Raw genomic sequence first — 23,787 nt, 5'->3', positions numbered from 1 at the left:
CCCTCCCCCTTGGCAACCACAAATCTTTTCTCCAAGTCCCTGATTTTCTTTTCTGTGTAAAGGTTCATTTGTGCCATATGTTAGATTCCACATATAAGTGATATCATATGGTATTTGTCTTTCTCTTTCTGACTTACTTCACTCAGTATGAGAGTCTCTAGTTCCAGCCATGTTGCTGCAAATGTCATTAGTTTGTTCTTTTTTTATGGCTGAGTGGTATTCCTTTGTGTATGTATACGACATCTTCCTAATCCAATTATCTGTTGATTATGAGGTATTTTTAGTGGACCTAGCCATTTGCTGAAAAATAATATGAGGAGGGCAGGAGTTAGTAAGTGAGGTGGAGAACCCACCCCACAGCTCTGATTTAGGGATGTCATCTGAAGATTTGTTCCTGGTTGAAATAAAACCTCACAAATCACAGACTCTCTGGTGATCTGATACTGGATATCTTCTCTACTTTCTTCACCTTGCTTCACCTCCATGAGTCTCTCTGTGGTTAGAAAGCTATGTTGTAAGTGATACGAATGGCATTTCATCTTACTAATCTTCTTTCTGTGGTATCAAATAGATACCGTATGGGTACATTTCTTCCTTCTCAGGTGGTCCACCATTGACCCTAGAACTTAAAGCTCTTCTCAGAACGTTGCTGTGTAGAATTTTCAAAGCTATGGCATTCATGGAGAAATCTGTAATTTATTGAACTTTAAGATAAATCTGTTGGTTCCAGTGTCCTCCTTGATATCTCACAAATTTTGCAAGTCTACATCATATTTTATAGTTAGAAGTTGTGACTATGTTCTTTCATTGAAGAATGATTTTCCTCTTAAAATACCCATTTTTGTGTTATTTTTGAGTGGATTTTAATAGAGAAGAATAAAGTAAAAATGATTTTAATGTACAACCTAAATCTGATATCCAAATCTACACTTAGAAAGGTAAGGGTAGTATGCAGCAGTATGGCAGATGCTTTACAATGAAGATAACAAAAGCTGGTACTTAAGTAGGAGACAGAATAGTTTAATGGGACGATAGGAAACAATAGCAAACTGTGAACTTGGGTGTTACCAGTTAATTGAGAAGAGGATATTATATGAGACTTTTTTGTTATTAGTAATTGATAGAACTTGGAAATGATTGGACAAGTAGATGGAAAAGGAGATATAGTAAATATGTTATTCCAAGATTTTTGTTTGTAGTTTCTTGAAGAATATTAGTGGTATAAATGAAAAAGAACATTGGAATAAGGGCAGACTTAGGGTTTGAAGTTAATGAGTTTACATTTGGATGCATTATTTAGTTCAAAAACTGTTTTAATGGCTCAGAATTGAGAGTCTCCTGTTTAGAGGTGGTAGTTGAAAACGTGAACTAAGTAGGCAGTGTGGTTTGGGAAAAAAATAAGGTTGAGAAAAGTGACATGAATATAGCAGATGCATGATAACTATATGGGATATTGTATTTAGCTTGACAATGGCCTTCTATGGTTGAAGTAGGCAGGTATTCCTAGCTTCTAATTCAACAGCGATAAGCCATGGGTTATTGGGATGTGATCTGGGCATAGTATCTATAGTAATAATATTGCATAGACTGTGGATATAGGCTAGATTACCCAGTAGATAGAATATGTCCAGATAACTCAATAGATAGTCATGGAAGTAAAGTTACCAAAGCTATATGTATGTGTAAAATAATTTGAAAGCTTAAAGTTTAAGAAAACATGCAATCACTTGAGATAAAATAATTTTTTGTTTCTTTAAATTTTTTGCAGTTTAATAATGATTCTACTTTGAGTTGTAGGTCAAAACCTTTTTTGAGGTAATGAGAAATAAGGATCCAAAATAGAAGCCTGTCTCATGGGCTTGGAACTGAGTTTAAGTAACAGAACAGTAGAGATAGAATTCAGATATACAGAAATTTAAAAATATGGATTAGTCACCAAAAAAGATGGAATAACAGATGGAGAAGAAAGAAGTGAAGTGACTGGGTAGCTGCTAAACTGTGCTTTACTGTGCTTTACTCTGATACATTTTATTTTTCTTTTCTTTCTTTTTCTTTTTCTTTTTGTCTTTTTAGGGCCACACAGTGGCATATGGAAGTTCCCAGGCTAGGGGTCCAATTGGAGCTGTAGCTGCTCACTTATGCCACAGCCACAGCAATACCAGATCTGAGCCTCATCTGTGACATGCACTGCAGCTCACAGCAACCCCGGATCCTGAACCCATTGAGAGAGGCCAGGAATTGAACCCTCGTCCTCATATATACTAGTCGGGTTCATCACTGCTGAAGCCATTTGGGGAACTCTTACACTGATACATTTTCTATAAGGAACAAGGGTTTATGTGTTGCCTACTTTAGGTTAACTTTGGGTTATCTTGAGTTTAAGGGCTATGAGTTCCAAATAGGAAAGGGATCAAGTAAGAGCATATAATGCAAAAAATAGGGGTTCAAAGCTCATTCCTTATAGCTGTGACATCCAGCGTTTGGATCCTTACTAGGAATTGTTACAGAATATTGTCAGGGTTTATCTAACCAATGGAACTATTTGCATGTCTATGTTACTAATTTCCATTTGATATTTTTTTCAAAGTAATAAATGTATCACTGGGAAATAACTAAGCATTGTAAACCCAATTTACAATAGATGATGTTGTGGGAGAATAAATATGCTTTAAAAATAGAACCAGGTAGTAATGTTTTTGGTTACTCTGATGAATTATGGCCTCTAAACTCTGTAGTTTTTAAATGGCAGGATTAGGATCTTCAGTTCCTGATGCATACTGAATGATGGAGGTTGGCCAGGAGGAATAGGACTTATAGAACTTTTGGTGAGGTCATATTCTGCCATACCCAGGCAGGTTCAGCAAGCATTAGGGGATGAGAGAGAAACAGCAATCATGGCAATTTTAAGTAATGATCAAAAACTTGCAGCCTTATCTTGTATAAGATCAAGTTTGGTATAATACATTAGGAAGGAAAAAACATACTGTGTGTAAGTAGAAGATTCAAATGACTGTTCATTCATCTAAATAGAGGAAAAACATCTCAATGTCTAACCTATTAGATAATAGGTTTAGGATAATTTAATAATAAGTACTAATTTAGTATGACATTTGTAGGTGGTGGATCTTAACATGAGAACACTTAAAATATATTTTATCCTTTATTCTTGAATTTTGTTTATTCTATATAAAAAAGGAATTTTACAGATAAAAATCTACTTGCTTCTAAGAGTTTAGCTTTTGAAAGTAATCCAGTGTTCAGAGGCACTCATGCTCAGTGTAGGTAAATAATACAAAGGAGAATTTTAAGTAAAAAATACCCTTTAGAAACATTTGTTTCAAACTTGTCTGGAAAAAACAAACAAACAAATAAAACAGCTATGCTCCTGCAAGAATATGTGCTGTTTTCAGATTATGAAGAAGTTTTTAACCCTTTCGTTGGTGAATGGAATTGAATTATATTGCTGATGCTGTTTTAAAGTGGTAATAGAGCTATTGGCAAAGAAAGAAATGAACTAGGAACATGCCTAGATAATGTGATGCAGATGATTTGGGTGAAAAGAGAGAGTTTGAAATTTTTGTTGGTTTGTTGGTCTACTATTTGATGAATGCAGAATTTATTTTTTGTTTGTTTGTTTGTTTGTTTTTGGCTGGCCCACAGCATATGGAGTTCCTGGGCCAGGAATCAGATCCAACCTGCAGTCACAACCTAAGCATCAGCTATAGCTGCAGCAATGCTGGATCCTTAACCCACTGTGCTAGGCCAAGGGTCAAACTTGTGTCCCAGTGCTCCCAAGATGCTGTCAATCTCACTGTGCCACAGTGGGAACTCCAAATGCAGAATTTTTATGTTTAGAAAATATAACCTTCTAATTTCCACAAATTATTTTGCTTTTAAAGCTTTTTGTCCCCCAGTAATAAACTTAGAATTGCCAACTATAACACAGTATCTTATTGCAAATTGTAATTTCAGGTGGTAGACAAAACTGCAATAACGTTGGAATCCCAACTAAAGGAGAAATAGAATTTTCTCACAATCATTTGAAATATTCCCAAGAACTAAGTTGGCCTTGAATTTTAGCTTCCACAATTTCACAAGAAGTGACTCCTTACAAATAAAATTATAACCATATTTATAGTGGTTATTCTAAAAGTGGCTTTGGTTGTGTCATAAGAGCTGTCATTTAATTTTAGGCTTTGAGAGTCTTATGTAGTAATAAGCTAGCTTAGTCCTTTCTATAGCAGTCTGTTTTCTTTCTATAGCAGTCTGTTTTCTTTCTATAGCAGTCTTTCTATATATTGTTTTCTTTCTATAAGAAACAACTGTAGAATTGTTGTAATAATAATATTACAACATTAAATGGGAGAAAGTGGGAAATAATGGCATGCTTTTGAACTGAACACATCAACCAACTATTTACAGATCTTAAATAGAGTGTTTGTTGGGGACTGAACTAAGGGTTGACAGCATGTACATATAAAAGAGTGTGTCTTTCCCTTTACCTCTGCCACTGGAAGTCTGATGGGGCCTGGATTTGTTTCTATGTTCCTGGGCTTTTGTTTACCACTTCTTGAATAATATATTCTTGCTGAGCGATTTCTTCACAGGAATGTAGAACAAGATTGTGAGGAATTTAGCTATCACAAAAGAGATGAGAAAACCAAAGGCCCCACATCATCTGTTTCCTGTTTCTCTTTCAGGGCATATGGGTCAGTACATACATATTTACAATATGTTTTGCTGCCAATGTGGGGCTACTGTTTGGTGTTGTGTGTACTATAGCTATTGTGATTGGTCGCTTCCCAAGGTAAGATCTTATTTAAATGCTGTTTATCCTGGCCCAGCAGCAAAGAATATACTGTTGTCAGTTACTTTTATTTCTGTGGAATAGATAGTACTACAACCTCATGTTTTATTTTGAATTAGAGACAAAAATAAAAGTTAAGTGAAGGGACATAGTATCCAATAAGGCACAAAATAAATGATGTAATCACTTGAAAAGTCAAATACCCTCCACAAATTTAATTTTTCAGAAGTTGAGTTAATCTCTCTAGTTTTTCGTAGATAAAGAATTCCTTCTTTCTTTCTCTCTTTTTCTCTCACTCTCTTTCTTTCTTTCTTTCTTTCTTTCTTTGTTTCTTTCTTTCTTTTTCTTTCTTTCTTTCTTTCCTTCCTTCCTTCCTCCCTCCCTCCCTCCCTTCCTTCCTTCCTTCCCTCCCTCCTTCTTTCCTTCTTTCTTTCTGAACATCTGAAACCATTCCCCTATTTTGATCAATTTTTTTCCTGTTTTCCCAGTATTTATCCTCTGATAATGATTCTATTCATGACTCATCCTTTCCTTGAAACTCCTTGTGAGACAACATGTTCTTAAAAATTTTAAGTTTTACCTCTATAGATTCTATCTTTATGAAGTATATATATGTATACTACCTTTATGAAGTATATTTTATCTTTATGAAGTATATATACAAAGTGTATATATTATAATTCATATATGAATGTGAATCTACATATATATGTAGATTCATTGTTATCTTGTCCTATCTCTCCATTCATTCCCTCTTTACTTCCTTTCCCCTAAAAAAGCATTTTCTCAAATACTAGCCTTCTCCTTTATTGCTCTCCTTTATAGATTGAAGATTTGGTAGCTGGGGGCCCAGATGAGATAAATTGCATTTTAAAATCTCTATTTAGATGTTTTTGTTTTTACTCTATTTCTGAGGATCCAGGAGAGATACACACTTAACCAGTGTCTTATGAACAAATTTTGTTACATTAAAATGACTTATGTTTTTTACTTCTTAATGTAATGTAATTAGGAAATGAGATTTTCTTTTATATCTGCCTTAATTCTAGAGAAAAGACTCTGAGTATTAAAAATATGAAAGAAACCGAATTTAAAGTGAAGACAGAAATGGATGACGTAAGTTTAGTTTCCTTTTCCTTTGTGCAATTAATAATTTTTGTCAGATAGTTTTAAGACATTACAAGAAGCAGATAAATTACTACTTTAAAATGATAATTCTATTTTTGATTAGTGTGAACTTTCAATGACATATATGACTACCATATATATGGCAATCAACATGCAGTAAATCAATAGAACAACAGAAATCTTGTATCAGCATTCAGATAAGAGGGTAACATGGGTCATACAAGTACAGTTTGTGGTAGAATCATGGTTCAGATTAGTTCAAGCATTTGGAAACCTCTTTTCCATTACTAAGTTGACATAAAACAGTCAAACTAAAGTAATAATTAATTCCAAATTAAATGATGGTGGGGGTGCTAGGGAGGGGAATAAAACTAATACCATGAATTCATGGTATTTTTTAACACAATTGATGAGTCTGTGTTATTAGCAGAGGGTAATTTGTACCAATAGGATAGCTTTCTTGCACAGTGAATACTTTTTTTTTAAAGAAACGAATTATATAAATTATCTTTCCCAATCCATGTTTAGGCAGACGAATTGTGTTTGAGTCCTAGTTTCTTGTTCTGAATGATGACCAAATCAAGTTTAAGGTAAAGGAAAAAAAATTTGCCAATTAAAAAAATTCGCCTCGTTTTAAACCTGCTTTGTTTGGCTAAGCCTTTTTTTTTTTATTATTTTCATCTCATTTTAGTACCTCATGATTGCCCTCACAAAGAATTGGTCAGTGTCAGGGTATTGCTGAGTAGACTGGCAATAGGAAGTAGCACCAGAAGTCCTTCTGTGATACTCAGGGAAACGGCTTGTGTGTTTAATAAATATGGAAAGATTTGGTTCATAGAAAGCTCCCTGAGCTCAAAGACATTAAAGGTGTTCCAGGCTCAAGTTCAAGTTTTTCACAAGCCCTACTGTTCTTTTCTTTCATATATCTTTTTCTTTTCTTTTCTTTTTTTTCATATTTATTTCTTTTTTTTTCCTTTAAATTTTCCATGGGAATTTAGTGCTTGTACAAAATCCCAGACTGACTCTTGGGCTCCCAAAGTCCTCTGTGTATCCACCTGACACATACAGCTGCATACAGTAGCCTTGGCATGCTTAGCTTTGATACAGAAATTGAGTTTGACTATTTTTCAGTTTCAAGATTACTGGTTAATATGAGTTCCGTATGTGGTGCATGGGAAATGAATCTGACTAGGACCGTGAGGATGCAGGTTTAATTCTTGGCCCGCTCAATCTGGCATTGCCCTGAGCTGTGGTGTAGGTCACAGACGTGGGTTGGATCCAGTGTTGCTGTGGCTGAAGTTTAGGCTGGAAGATGTAGCTCCGATTCGCCCCTCTAGCCTGAGAATTTCCATATGCTGCAGGTGTGGCCCTAAAAAGAAAAAAAAAAAAAAAGATTACTGGTTAATAAATTCTCACCTAATCTGTCCTTCTTCTCAGGCTAAATATGTGAGGAAGTGAATGAGGGGATTTGTAGGAAGATGAAAATGCCAGATTTTTTCCATGTCTTTAAAACTTAATTGGTTCCAGTCTAGTCACCTAACTGAACAGTAACTGTGTTACCACATGGGAATCTTAATTTTATCAAAATATAACACCCCACTAGTTCCTTAAGTTTTTGTATCAAAGATAAGAGAGAGAAAAAAAAAACTAAGACAAAGATTTGAATATGAGAAGGAATTTTTGACCAACGTAAAGTCTTCCTCTTCTCCATGCATTTATTCTCCCACCCCTTCTCCTGCTAAACATTCATTCGTGATTTGGAAGTTCTCGTTCAGTGAACTCAGTGAATTCAACTCTATTGAAAATATGTTTTCCAGACCAATTTGAATCTCTATTTCTCAATAAATATCTATCTTTAAATAGTATATTATTTTAACTTAAAGCCTATTGGCACACGTGGTGTGATTGGTGAGTCAGACTAAGAGATGGGGCTTTGTCATAATTAAATAGGATGAGCGAATAATTGTTTTATTTTTGGCTGTAAGAGACTTCTTTTTGATTAGAAGTTAATTTGGTAACTAAAACGTTTTTGTTTTCTTGAATAGTTTATTTGTAGCAAATCCCCTCCCTTTATAGAGTTTAACAGTTGTATAGCTATAGAAACTTTTTGAGATTATATAGTTTAAAAATTTACCAACTTTAAAAAATGAGGAAACTAAGAGAGGTTAAATGAATTGTCCAAATTCACATACCTAATATTTTCTTTTTATCTTTCTATATTTGCCTGTATGCATCTCCTCCTCTGAGTACTAATGTCTGAAGGAGTATTCCTTTACTGAGTTGGTAGGAGTTATCCTTTCATACAAATTATCATTATCTCAGTTTCTAAGACAAACTCCTGCCCCAAAGATCATGGAGATATCCTTTCATACAACTTATCATTATCTCAGTTTCTAAGACAAACTCCTGCCCCAAAGATCATGGAGAAGATGATATGGCCAGGAAGACCTGGGCAAATGACCAAAGCAAACACCTTTCATTATTCAAGTTTTTCCTTCACCATTTCTTCATGTCTTGCCTACATCCTGGCAATCCAGTGTAATCTAGACCTGCCCAAAGTGAAATTACATTCCTTATAACACCTCTTTGTTTCTTTCTCCCAACTAGAACTCTCACCAGTAAAGTTAGAACTATCACTAGTCACTTGTAAAGTTATATTCCAGCCTAAGGAAAGCTAAGTCATTATGAGGTAAATGACTGACAGTTGACACTTTAAGACATATTTTCATTTTTAAAAATACTGATGCCTAGGTAAAGGAACTTTAAATTTATAGATTAAGTGAAAGAGATACTTTTAGGAGAATAAGTCTTCATGGTACTCTTTGGATATCATAGGCTGGTGCCTCCCCAAAACCCAATTAGCAGAACTAAGGGCCATTTTCTGGAAAGCTGCAGACTTATCTCATGGTTATTAATATTTCTTAATAAAAAGTAAGTACATAATATCCCTGAGGAGTGTTATAGTATATTAAGTTCTCCAAATAGACTTTAATAATGAAAATATCAGCCAGGAGATTGCTTCCATGATTGAGTAATATTTGGACTTGTAGGATTTAGATTCATTGGATAGAATTAACCTCTTTTCTTGCATTCAGAACTCTGAATTTCTTCCTTTTTTTTCCTCCAAAAGGAAACCCTGCAGCAAGTGAAAATTATCTCAATAAACAACCCACTTGTTTTCCTGAATGCAAAGAAGTTTTATACTGATCTAATGAACATAATCGAAAAGGAAAATGCCAGCAATCAGCCACTTGATGAAATCAGCAAGGTAGAATCAACTCTTTCATGATTATTATGTCATGCTACAGGTAACTTTATCATGATATTCAGCAAAAGTATCATGTAAATAAAATACCTTATAAAGTGTTTAGAGACTTCTTCCCTCAGTAAAACCTTATATTGTATTTAACTCTTTTTTGGGTCTTAAAGTTAGCTTTTAGGTAATCACTATCATTCATTCATTCAGCATATATCTAATAGACATGTGTTAGGTGTTCTAACCCAAAGAAAAATAAATAAGACAAATCATTTAAAGGATCATTTTACCAAGAGAAAGAAGAATTAAATCTATATCCAAAAGAGAATATGGCCAATGACTCAGAGAAGCATAAACCATTGCTGTCATAGGATATTTTATTTTATTTTATTTTATTTTATTTTATTTTATTTTATCTTATTTCATTTTATTTCATTTCATTTTATTTTAATTTTATGGCTGCACCTGCAGCATATGGAAGTTCCTGGGCTAGGGGTAAAATCAGAGCTGCAGCTGCCAGCCTACACCACAGCCAGAGCAACACCAGATCCAAGCCACATCTGTAACTGGCACCACAGCTCTAGGCAACACCGGATGCTTAACCCACTGAGCAAGGCCAGGGATCAGCCCCACATCTTCATGGACACTATGTCAGGTTCATGGACCTACTATGTGGACAGGCTCATGGACTCACTATGTGGACAGGCTCACAAACCCACTGAGCCACAATGGGAACTCTAGGATAATGTTATTTTAAAATGCCATCATTCTTTATCTCCATAAATTATCTCAACAGAGATAGCAAATCAGATGTACATCAGGCTGATTCGATGCAAATGAGCTGTCTTCAGTCATTTGAATCCTTCAGCCCTCTGCAATGTTAAAAGCATGGGCAGTTCAAAACGAAAATGTGAATTTCCTTTTCAATAACTGTTAAGCATTTCAAGATGTTGACAACAGAGCATTAAACTAAAAGGGAGACCTATCTAAGCATGAGTTGCTCTGTGACTACATAGGGCTCAAATTCATGGAGCTGGCTCTGTCTATATATCTCCAGACCTTCTTACCCCCCGCTGTCCTCTTTAGGTTGTCACTTTCACTGGAATGTTAGGAAATACCACCAGTGATTTTGGGTCAAGAAGAACTTGCTCTTATGCCAAAGAGGGTGATGTATCCTCATTGTTTGAGTTGTATGTGAGGCCTATTTTACTCACAGAGCCATTCTATATTTTGTAGCGGTGTTAAATTGTATTATGAGAGAAATAGGTTCTTGTGACTGATGTTACACTCAACCACCTTGCATAACAGTATTGTGGGAAAAATCTGTCTAGAACTTCAAATAACCTAATTAATCCACAAGAAATTTATGGTCTTATTTTAACAAAAATGGAAATTTATTTCTTGAAATAATATCCTACTTGGTGGGCTTTATCATATGTAGTAGAGTATCTGAAATGGGAATTCTTATAACTAATTATTTATCCACAGTCAGTAGTGTTTTCTTTAAAATATTTTTCCTGCAGTTTTAAGGTTGCTCTAACTTGTTTTCAGAAATTGTGAATAAGCATATGTTTATATTGTAGCATATCTTAGAAACAAATATTAACACAGCCTTCTGTGATGAGATTCCAACATGTATGACTTTACCTACTTCCGACTTAAGAAATTCGAGTCTAAAAATCAAATAGAGTTAATTGATCTAAGTTATTGATAGATAATAACACCCAAAAGGATTCTCAGAACTTTATGATGGTGAGAAGACGTTTGTTGAATCTGAGTTCCACTATAATGACAATAATGCAAATATCAATGTATATCCATATACTGTGGATTTTAAAAGACACACCAAGGATTCAGATAACAATTTGGAAGCCCTGGGCTAAACCTTTGTTCAGAATGGTTAAAAGGATAGTTCTGAGTATGGATGCCCTTTTGGGCATCTCATATTATCATCTCACACTATCTTTCTAGGATATTTACCTCTTGTTTTAAGGACTATGTACTTAGATTCTAAATTCAGTTTTAGAGTTATAAGTCCACATCAATTAACTTTTACTGCTGCTTTGCCTCCTTTTATTGGGCTGCACATAGTACAGTGATAGTTGATAGTTTTGCCTTGAACTGAGTACTCTGCCAGGGCCTCGATTTTCTTTCCTCTGACAGCCGCATTTTCAACAGATGGTGGTGATGTAAGGGCATTTAAAACACTCCAGAGCAAGGAGATTCACATCCTATTCAAAACATAAACCATTACGTTATGTGATGGTATACTTCTGTGATGATATACTTCCTGTATATCACCATTAAATATATCCCTGAATGCAGAAACTTAGAAGGATCTTAGGCTGCTAGTGTTTGATGGATTCATGCTCATTATTGTATAGGCTACAGATGTCATGAATGATATTAATCACCATTTTGTGGTCTCATTTTGTAAGAGAAGTTTCAATCTGTTACTTATCAAAAAATTTATTTTACTCAGGCAAGGATTTTTTTTTTAAAGAGACTTTATTTTTTTGGGGGGGAACAGAATTAGATTTACAGGAAAAAAAATGCAAGTTAATATAGCAAGTTCCCATATACCCCACACCACACACAGTTTCCTCCATTATTAACATCTTGCCTCAGTGTGACATATTTATTATAATCAATCAACCAATATGGATACATTATTATTGATTAAAGTCTATCTTTATTCAGATTTACTTAGGTGTTTTACCTAATGTCCATTTTCTGCTCCAGAATACCATCCAGGATATCACATTACATTTAGTTGTTTCCTTATGTTCCTCTTGCTGTGAGAGTTTCACAGACTTTCCTTTTTTGATGACCTTAACAGTTTTGAGTAGTATTGGTCAGTTACATTGTAGAATGCCCTGCTAGTGGAATTAGCTATTCTTTTTCTCATGATAGGACTGGGGATACAGGAGGAAAATTGTAGAAGTGAAGTGCCATTTTCATCACATCATATCAAGTGTACATAATATCAACATGATTTATCACTGTTTGTATTAAACTTGCTCACCTGGATGAGGGAGTATTTGCCAGTTTTTTCACGGTAAAGTTATCTACTTCCCACCTTTCCATGCTGTACTCTTTGGAAGCAATTCACTAGGTACGGCCCATACTTAAGTAGTGTGGAGTCATGCTCCGCTTACTCTAGAGTGGAGTATCTACGTAAATGATGTGAAATTCTTCTGCATGGGAGATTTCAGAAAAGATATTTTTTAAGAGGAGGGAAAGAAAACTCGCATTCATTGAATGTCTCTCAGGGGCCTGTCCCCTTAGTTAGGCTATATAACTTAATTGTTGTCAGCCCCATGATACGAGTCATTACCTGAATGTTACAAAAAAGGAAGGTTGAGACTTAGAAATGTAAAATAACCTGGTGGAAATTATTTGATAATTGTAAGAATCAGACAAAGTATATACGCTACACAACTGGGTATTAAGAAGGGAAAATAGATGTTCTGTAGGCATCCTAGTTGAAAGCTGATTTCATGGGAGAATCAGTATAAGGTAGCAGTTTGAAACATAATGTACTGAGTGGAAAGGCATAAGCTCAGGTTTTAACTCAGGTTCTTACTAGCTTTGTGACTTTGGTCAAAGTTTGTAACCATTTCAGTCTTTAGAAGTCATCCAAATTTAGAAATTGTTCAGTTTTCACATGAAAAATGAGATCAGTAGCTTCACAGGAGTAGTCTAGGTATTAAGTAATTAATGCAAAGTTCTTGGTATATAGTAAATATTCAAGAAATAGCAATTGTCATCACCATTTAAAATAATAACTATGATAATTTTTGGGGAAATTAAATAACATGTTATAATTTTAGTAGCATCAACTATTTTTAATTTCAATAAATGTAATTGTAATATATAGGGTCATTTTCATTCTCCAGCATTTCCATAAATCAAGAACATTCTCAGATGTTTTCATGGAGCTTCAGATGAACAACTAACTTTTGTGTAATATGAAATGTATGGTTGGTGCTTTCTCTTTGAAGGTGCTGGGTTAATTAGGTTAATTTTTGATTGGATATGCTATGGATATGCTACATGAAAAACACATGCAAATGTTTAATTTCCAATCAAAAATGAAAATAAGCTTAGCTTTGTAGAAAATTTTCTACAGATAGTCTGACTCGATAACTTAAAGTATCTACTGAGTTAATATACATTTAGAACAATTTATCATTTTATTATTATTTAAATTTGTATTTATCATTATGAAAAAAATCTAGGGTAAAATAATTATTGAAGACTAGTTTTTGCTCTTTAAAAGAAAAGAATGATGTGGTTTTTTCAGGGACAGAAATGAATGTTTATAATGCTATTCTGTATTTGTTTTCATTTCAGTGTGAACAAAACACATTGCTCAATTCTTTATCCAATGGCAATTGCAATGGTGAGTTAGATTTAAAAAAAAATAATTTAAGTGTTCTGGCTTGAGTATAGACTTGCGAATGAATCTTCCTTCTCCTTCTTCTCCCTCTCTACCTCCTACCTCTGCCTTCCTCCCCCTCCCTCATCTACCTCTCCCTCTGTTCTCCAACTCTTCTTCCTCCCTCCTCCAACTCTTTCCCCTCGTCCCCCTCCTCCCTTCCCTGCCTCATTCTCCTCTCCTCTTTCCCCTCTCTTCCTCCTTTTTTTCTCTCTTTTCCCTGTTACTCTCTCCTCCTCCTTCTTCTCTTCTTGCTCCCCCTCATCCTCCTAATCTCTTTCAGATGTGAATTTAAGGTGTATAAACTACAAAGGAAGTTGTAAAACTTTACTATGAGGCATTACAAATACCTGAAACACTTAGATTAATGATATGTATTTAAAATAGAAGGAAATAATGTACATTGATTAGATGCACATTGAAAAGATATCAGTTCTCAAATTTATTTATAGATATAAATTTAATCACAATTAAAATTCCAATGGTACATCTTAACAGCAATTGACAAGTTCATTTTAAATTTTGTACAGAAACTCAAGTGTCCAAGAATAGGCAAAACTGAAATATATGAACAGAGGGAGAGCATGTTTTCTTATGTATATATTAATGTATTATAAAGCTCTAATATTCAGTGCAGTGTGGTACTGGTCCAGAGATAAATGAACAGATCAACAGACAGAGTAGAGAGCACAGAGGTGAGGAAAAAATATATACATTGGTATTTGATTTGTGAGAAATGTGGTACTGCAGAGCAATGAGGAAAAACTAGTCTTGTTAATATATAATGATGAGACAATCATGTATCTATAATAAATGAAATTAGATCTCTATCCCATACCATACCCTAAATCAATACCAGGTAGATCAAAGTTCTAAGGGTGTTAGACAAAATACAAATTTAGAAAAGAATATAGGATAATATGTACAAGAAATGCAGAAAATTAAGATTCAACCTTACTAGATTATTATCAAGAGTTTTTGTTTACCAAAAGGCAGCATATAAAGCATGAAAAGATAAGCCAGAGTAAAAGAAGACAGATGTGGCATATAAAATAGAGAAAGAATAGTACTCCTAAGCACATCAAGGATTGAAAAAAGGAAAATCACTTTAGAAAAATGGTCAAAAGACATGAACAAATAGAGACATTTTTCAAACATATGAGAATATGGCTAAATTCACTGCTGTTATTCATAATAATTATTGGTAAAAGGTAGATTAAATCCAAAATAAATAACAAAATATAATGTGTGTGTGTATATATAATTTATATATATATATATATATATATATAAATTGATACTTTTTAAAGTGTGACAATACCAAGGGTTGGTGAGGATATACAGCAAGGAGAAGTCTCTCACAATACTAGTTGGAGTGAAAACTGTTACAAGCACCTTGGAAAACAGTTTGGCAATATTGTATAAAGTTGAAGCTACCTATACCCTATGGACAGCAATTCCACACCTAGTTATACATCCTAGCAAGTTACGTAAACAATCATGTTCACATAAAATTGTTTGTAGCTATTTAAACCTAGAAACAGCTCATATTTCAAAAGACAAGTAGCAGGTAAGTATAACTTTGGCATATTTATACGTTTAAATTTTTATTTGATATATTTATTATATGGATACTTATACAATAATAAAAATTAGATGAGTCATAAACATAATTGGGCAAAAATAAAAAGAAAAAGGAAAACATATTGTAAAATTCAGATTCCATTATATAAACATAAAAACACAGCAAAAGCTGACATATTTATTTTTTTACTTCTAAAGACAATTAAAAAGAATCTCTCAATATTTGTATTTGGAAACATATACAAGATTGTTCATAGTAGCTTTATTTATAACTCCCCCAAATGCAGAAACCACTAAAATATCTATTAACAGTAGAGTGGAGGAGTTCCCCTTGTGGTTCAGAGGGTTATGGACCCAGCTAGTATCCATGAGGATGCTAGTTCAATCCCTGGCTTCAGCTCACTGGGTTAGGGATCCTGCATTGCTATGAACTGTGGTGTAGGTCATAGATGCAGCTTGGATCCTGCCTTGCTGTGGCTGTGTCATAGGCAGAAATCTGCAGCTCTAATTTGAGCCTTTGCCTAGAAGCTTCCATATGCTGCAGGTGCAGCCCTACAAAGAAAAAAACAAAACAAAACAAGAACAACAGTAGAGTGGATAAAGAACATGTGGAGTGTTTATATAGATATGTATTATAATAAATACATGTTAAATCTATTATGTTATTTTATGTAATGTATTCTAAATAAATGCACAACATATAGAATTATATGATAGAATAAAATAAATGCTATATAAATATATGAATTAATTGCATGACCCATGCCAACATGGATGCACTTCAGATATTAGCTCCTCTGGTCTTACCTGATTTTTTTGTGGCAAATTTACTTCCTCCTACCTTGCGGTCCCAAAGAACATTAGTATAATGCTGGTATAGTACTTATTTAAAGATCATTTCTTGAGGGTCTTACTCTTCTGCTAATCTGGAAACTTTTATGGGCGTTCTCACTACTACATCACTAGATCAGGCCTGCTATGTCCAGAAGAGTAGCTGATGGGTGTGGTCACCTTTGCTATATCCTTGTGAAAACTTTGGCACCCAGTGGCCTTTTTATAGTAGTCAGGACTGTTTGACCAGAATATTTTTCTGGCATCCTCTTTCTCTTCTCTCTTTTAATGCTCAAAGGGTCTTGGGTTCTCTTATCTCTCCCTCTTGTCCAGGGTCACCATCCTGGTCTCACCTCCCTATGTTTTAAATACTAAGGTTATGCTTACTGCTCATGTTCTTTATTTCCTTCTCTCAATTTAATTACTAAGACCAATAATTATTGGTTTTATTGCCTTTACATTTTCACTTTTGTGATTCTGATTCTGTCTCTAACTGTATTCAAAATGAATTAGTATGACTTTCATATTTTTTTCTGCTATGAGACATTGCTACATTATAGTCTTACTCCATAGATAGAAAAATACTGTTTCCTGTGCTTACATCAGACAGAACTAATCCATCAAGTCACTTGCTGCCATTCTTAGCCAAAGTAACCTGAGAATCTTCTTCAGAGGGGGCTGCAAGAAACTACTGTGAATGGTTGGTGTTGACACACAAGCTGAGATGTATTTACCATCCCAGCTTTATTCTATTCTCTGATGTAATGACAAATTAATCTTAAATCACCCCCAAAAAAAACCCCTTTCATATGCTTAAAAGATTATAAAGACTCATTTCAAAGGATCCAGTGCCCACTTCTCAGCTTGGCATCTAAAATCCTTTATTCTCAAAATTAATTTTCCTTTTACTACACATTTCACCACAAGTTCTCTATCCAAGTCAGATGAATCAGTTCATGGCCCCCTTCATCTGACTTAATCATCCTTGACTATGAGTCTTTAGTTTTATTCTTCCTTCTAGAACCATCTTTTTCTTTTTTTGCCAATCCAAATATTATACTTTATTTAAGGTTTAATAGAGAATAAGGTAAGTTGAAGGGATAACACTCTTTGGCAATCTCATTAGGTAGAAACAGAAGACAACCAGATCCAGGTGGTAGAATATACACTCAAGTTCTGCCTCGAATTTAGCATCTTCAGCTGTAGAATGGAAATCTCAGTAACATGGAGAGACTACCACCGGCTTCACTCCATCACACGTTGCCTCATATGGTTATAAAGTTGTTTTATTTGTGTATATTTTCTTCACAACTAGATTTTTAAGAGAAGCAAGTGCTTTTCATTTCCATTGTATTATCCGTCATTGTCCAGTGAACATTTGGTCAATGAATGAAAATTACAGTGCTAATATTTGTATAGCACTTCCAAGTTTTCGAAGGACATTCTTCTCAATAACTGAAATAGATAATTGGTACCTCTACTTCCATTTTCAAATAGGTAATAAGATAGTCTATTGAAGAAGAAGTTGTGGCCATAGATAAGTAACTTGCTCAAGATCTCGCAGTTAGTTAGGGACAGAAGAGGAACTTGAATCCCTGTTGAAGGCAGACATATACAGGAAGGTATACTTAATGCCATGATTTGGGAATTCTGAGCCAGATATAGTCTGCAAAGAGACAGGCAAGAGGGTGGATTGGTGCTAACCCAGAGAAAAGGAGGTGAGAGACAGTGCCACCTTCCTCTGCTTTGGTTGCAAGCTTCTGAAAATGGAGACAGAAGATGGACTTAAAAGAGGTTTCAGCATGTAATTAACACAGCTAGCACTGTTTGAGTGTTGAGGGAATGGAGAGAGAAATATAAACAATGATTTGAAGCTTTAAAACTCTCAAATTGGGATAATAGGGAATCCAGTGGGTTGCCGAAAGGAAAGGGAAGTTTATTATGAAGGATGATGAATTTAAGATACTGAGAGACAGGCATTCCTGTTGTGGCACAGTGGGTTAAGAACCCAACATAGTATCTGTGAGGATATGGGTTTGATCCCTGGCCTCACTTAGTGGGTTAAGGATCTGGTGTTGCCATTACCTGTGATGTAGTTTGTAGATATCGCTTAGATCCAGTGTTGCTGTGACTGTGATGCAGGCCTGCAGCTATAGCTCCGATTTCACCCCTAGTCCTGGAACTTCCATATATCACAGGGTGGCCATAAAAAGAAAGAAAAAAGATACTGAGAGACCATCCAGGAGACTTCTATGCGTTTTAGGAACCACTGAATAGATCTGGAAGTCCCTACAGCAAGGAGAGATATTAGCTAAGCCACGGAATAAGAAAGAGGAAAGAGAACTAGAAAAATACCTCCTCCCCAACGGTCTTAACAGAAGAGGAATATTTGATTAAAAATCAAAATATGTGTATACACTGTACAAATAATAAGATAGAAGTAATCATATTTCTCTGAATGAAAACAAAAACTGCTCAAATGTGAAGAAATATTCCATTACCATATTTAGTAGCTTGTGTTCCAGAACACTTTAGTCAATGTCTCTCTTAGTGTTACAATTTTTCAGATTCATCTCCACCACTGTCTCATCTGCTTAAATTCAAATTATCTTCTAGATCTCAGCTTACATGTCTTTTTGTTCCTTTCATTTGTGTATTAATCAATGAATGTTCTTGTTCAATTCAGCAAACATTTCTTATATTTGCTGAAAATCTAATAAGTCCTAGGTGCAATGACAGGTGTAGTATATTCAAGGATGAAGAAAGCAGGCATAGTTTCTGTCAGCATGGATCTTGAAGTCTAAAATACACTCCTCACCTTCACCTCTTCCCACCTCCATCCCATTCCCTAAATAAGCAAGTGTATTGGTTTCCTATTGCTGCTATAACAAACTGGTACAAACTTAGTGGTTGAAAACAATACAGATTTATTATCTTATAGTTTTGGAGGACAAAGACTGAAATGAAACTTGCAGGAGAAGATCAAGGTTTTGGCAGGGCTGTATTTTTTTCCTGGAGGCTCTATGGTAGACCCTTTGTATTCCTCGCCATTTTCAGTTTCTAAAAGGGGCCATCCACATTCTGCGGCTCATGGCCCCTTCCTCCATTGTCAGACCAGCAGTGATGGCATTTTCAAATCTCTCTCTGACATCTTCTTCCATCCCCACATTTCCTTCTCTGACTCTGACTCTCCTGTCTCCCTCCCATAAAGAGGGAGACATCCTCCACCAGCACCAAAAAACCAGGGTAATCACTCCATCTCAAAATCCTTAATTCAATCAAATACAAAAAATTCCTTTTGCCATGCAAGGCAACATATTCCACAGATTATAAGGATTACGACATGGACATGATTGGGGGCCATTTTTCTGTCTACCATACCAGGTCACTCCTGTACCACCATAGCACTTTCTGCATAACTTTTCTAGTCTCTGTAATACTTAAGACTACCAGTTCAAGTGACTGGTTTCCCAGTTTGATTGTGAGTCTGTTGAAGATAGGGATCATTATCTCTTTTGTTCATCATTCTACCTGTGTTTCTTAGGGCAGTGCTTAGAGTAAGCACCCAATATGTCTATATTGACTGACCGCTTGAATGAGTGAATGAATGAGAGAGATGCTCAATGATATATGCACATATTTTTCAAAGATCGTGTTTTGGTTTGCCTAAGTATTTCTAATCTCCTTGTCTTCATGAGAAGTTAGAGATATAAATCTGTCTCTCAATAGTTACTTCATATCAACAGAAAGTGCCTTCTTTTAAAAAATTATGAGTGACTCATAGACTGTCAAGAACCTTTTGAAGTGTAAAAGAAGCACTCCTAAATTATGCAACTATGAATACTTTTTAATTAAAGGAGTTAATGAATATTCCACAGGAAGGAACTGGCTTGCACAGTCTGGAGTTAATTGCCCACCCACACCTGATGGTTAATTTCTTTCTGAAATGTTTTTTTTTTGTAGATAAAGCCTATCATTTACCACATTCCACATGGGTATAGATTAGTTGTCTCCTTTGCACATGTTCCAAGCTTACCTCATTTTGCTTAAGGCAAGATATTAGCTGTGAATTCACTTCACTCTTTTCTACAACAAAGTGATTTTTATTGCACTGGTTGATTTACTTAGAAGCTTAGAAACAAGGTTATAACCATAAAATCAGTACAATGGCAGAACTGAGAAGAGACTATATGAAAGAAAACTTCTTATTTTTGGATAGATTTTAGAAATGTCCATGGTATTTAAATTTTCATTTGAGCGAATTGACAACTTTATCATTAAGGACGTCTTTTTTAAATTACAAAAGCATCATGAATTGCTTCTCTTCAAAAAGGTTACTTATATTATTTTCCATAACTGCATGGCACAATTCTTTTGTTTTGCTTTATTGTATTTTGGTCTGAAAATGTGCATATATTTTGATTAAAGAAACAGAAAAGAGGAAACTCGGATGTAAAAATGAAAGACAAAACAAGCACACTCTGAAACAATGGAAGAAAATTTTTGTTTTGCTATTGATTAAACCCAAATATTTTCGTAGTTAACAATATATTATCACAAATTATAAAATAATGACAAGAAAATATAGAGAATGGCAAGTATAACTTACAAGTGAAATAAATGTGCGATAGGATGGAAAAAAAATAACTTGTTTTGTAAATAATGTTCTGTACCCTTTTACTATCATTTCCTAAATGACCCAATTATCAATCTCTTTGATTAAAAACATACAATTGTTTTTTCACTGGAAGTAAGCTCAGATCAACAATTAAGTTTCTTATGAACTAGGAGTGGCTTTCCTGAAGTGCTGAATCGATAAAAACTGTAAGGTCTTCTTTAACCTAAGTGAAAAAAGGACCATGATTTTTTTAGCCATGTCTGGCTGACTAAGGAATGGGGATGATAGAACTCATGCCATAAAGTCATAGTCATAGGTAATAATTTATGTAGATTCTTTCATAAAAAGCAGTGCATTGACGCTTTATAAATAGGACAATTGCTAATATTTTCAAATTGTTCTGAATATATATTGAACTATATTGACTATTACTAATGACAATTATGTTTCCTAGGGAATAAAGAATAAGGCTTATACATACACAGTTGACATGCCAAAAAGGTGTCAAAAGAACTGGTCTGAGCTGTCTTTTTAAAACATTATATACATTTTATTTTATAAAACAGATATATTCAAAAACATCTGCATAGGAACCTTCCAATTTTGAACTCAATAGCACATTGCAAATATGATTAGGGTCCTACTAAAACTTTTTATGTACAACTTTGTAAGAAAATATCTAATCCATTATATTTTTATGTATGAATTATTAAACTTTTGTAAGAAAGCTTATCTGATATTTTTTAGAGAGATTCTTATACTCTGAACATTCAATAAGATGTTTCCAAAACCGTATTAAAATGTGCTGAAGTGTCATAAAAGCTTTTCAAGGAAATACCTGCCACAAACAAATAATGAGCCAAATGTCTTGGCAACTCTTTTAATATTGACCTAGTAATTCAGTCTCTGTAACTCAAAACAAAATGGAATGAAAAGATCTATAAACTTATTAATGTAGTGCCAACCTCTGTGTGTGTGTGTTAATAAGAATATGAGATAAAAGGAATAAATATCAATCAACATTCCACTGTTCATCTTTGCTCAGGATACATATTTTTATTTTTCCTGTTACCTTAAACCCTCTCCCACAATCTCTGACAATTAGCAAGGACACATTTTTATCTAAGGCTAAAAATAAAAGCCCTTCATAGATTGAGGTAGGTTCTATCTTGAATCTTAGTCCTCCTTCTCATGGGAGAAAAAGGGAAACAGATGACACTACTGGAGTACCTAGCATTCAATAAATATTGGTTGAATGGGAGCAGGAGGGGTTTGAGATCTCAAACTATCATTAGTGTTTTAAGTAAAGCTATCCATATGATTGGAATGCTAACAACCTGTATCGTTTCTGTCTTTTGGGATTACATATATCTTTTAAGACTACTTTTGCATGAAGCCACCCCTAATTGTTCCATAGAGACTTCTTTCTTATAAATCTCCATTCTTTTTCATCTTTAATCATATGTTATTTACCAGTCCCATCCTTGGTAATTAAGGATAGGCTCCTAGAAGAAAGGAATAGGATCTTGCACATTTATATCATTCACTACATTTCAAAAATTTCTTGAATGTACTCATGTGCTACAGTTATTATTTCAATTAATAAATATGAATATAGATCAAAAGATGAAACTTGGATACAAATCCTATACCTGAATACCACTTTTAAAGTACATTAAAAATTTACTTTGTAGCATTTCTCCTTTTACTAACAACATTTATTCTGTATTTTCTCCTTTTCCTAACAACAAATATTCTGTATTTTTAACTCTAAGCAGTAGTTTTTTAAAATATTCAATTTTCCCTCATACTTCCCTTCAATGCTAATTGAGATACAACCATATTTCCATTTTTCTATAGCCACTAGAGAGGAACACCATGGACATTTTTAAAAGGCAAAACTAAATTTAAATATAAAAATGTATATTTTCAGACAATTTCATAATAATTAATGAATTGATATTTATTTGAATTCCTCTACTAATTGTGGGGAATCTTAGCCCACATGATCTACTCTCAGAGCCATACCACTCCTTAGGGGGAACTCAGATGTGGTGGCCTGTCACTGTTTAGAAATATGTCATTTCATCCTAGGGAACTGTGGCCCTGAGAACAACAGTGAAAAAGAAGTCATGAACTCCTAAGAAAAACAACAACAACAACAACAAAAAAAAACAACCTGTCAGGTACATTCAGAGGCAGATTTACCATGAACTAAATAAGCTTAATTTTTAGGGCTGCTCACACAGAACCCTTCTAAGTCAGAGGGATAAGCTCCAGGCATGAATCTTTTCCTTCATAGGACTCAAAAATTGTACAAACTTCAGGCACCACAATACAGGACTCTACCTCTGGGCATACCCCAGAGGGAAACTGTGATATAGAAGAGTACTTTCTAGAGGCCTTGAGTCTAATCCATGGTTGGTGCTAACTTGCCAGGTATCCTTTCAGGATCATCTAAACTTGCTGAGCTCCAGTTTGTTTATCCATGACACAATACTGGTAATTAACCTATACTTCTTCCTATCTGAGTTATGTAATAATTACCTGAAATAACTGTGAATAGTCAAAAATCAGAGTTCAAAAATAATTAGTAATTAAGTGAAAAATGTAAAAATTAGAAAATCTTTAGAATTGGTTAAACATGAGGCCACTGTTAATCTTCTCAAAGTTCAACAAAATTAGCAGTGATAATCTCTAAGAATTCTCCCTAACTCAACTTTCTGTTTCTCCTACAGAAGAAGCTACACAGCCCTGCCTGAATAAGTGTTCTTTAATCCTGGATTGCAGTGGATTGACCTTTTCTGACTATTCTGGAGTTTCCATGCTTGTTGAGGTATTTGCAATACTTGTGTTTGGACTAATTCCTTCCGTTTTTGTTTGTAGCAGGGAAGGCTCTCTCTCAGCTCTGGGGTCTTAACCCTGCTATCTTCAGTACTCATTGTACCCATTCTCCCCAAAGGACGTGGAACTTTATGCCTCCCACTATGGTAGATTTGTTTTCAGGAGATCCCATGAGATCAAGTTTCTGGGTATGTAGGGGGGTGGGCAGTAGGAGAGGGTAGTCCCATGGGTAGCTAGAACAAAACATAGACTTGAGGTGCAGTGGGCATAGCACATGC

At 34.6% G+C, this 23,787-nt stretch overlaps 1 protein-coding gene across 7 annotated transcripts in view; it reads left to right on the top strand.

The window, feature by feature from the left end:
• Positions 1–23,787, top strand: part of SLC26A7 (solute carrier family 26 member 7) — a 226,706-nt gene that overhangs the window by 155,243 nt on the left and 47,676 nt on the right. For 6 of the 7 annotated variants that reach the window (XM_021089127.1, XM_021089128.1, XM_021089125.1 and 3 more), the window contains 5 exons: positions 4,701–4,807; positions 5,857–5,923; positions 9,066–9,203; positions 13,548–13,596; positions 23,404–23,501. In XM_021089127.1, coding sequence (XP_020944786.1) covers positions 4,701–4,807; positions 5,857–5,923; positions 9,066–9,203; positions 13,548–13,596; positions 23,404–23,501 — 459 coding nt within the window. Of the gene's footprint in view, positions 1–4,700; positions 4,808–5,856; positions 5,924–9,065; positions 9,204–13,547; positions 13,597–22,759; positions 22,852–23,403; positions 23,502–23,787 lie in introns of those variants that run through there. The other variant, XM_021089130.1, reaches the window with a different exon arrangement.

This window comes from Sus scrofa, chromosome 4 (genome assembly GCF_000003025.6).
Source record: "Sus scrofa isolate TJ Tabasco breed Duroc chromosome 4, Sscrofa11.1, whole genome shotgun sequence".
NCBI lineage: Eukaryota > Metazoa > Chordata > Mammalia > Artiodactyla > Suidae > Sus > Sus scrofa.
This window is presented reverse-complemented; position numbering and strand designations above follow the sequence as displayed.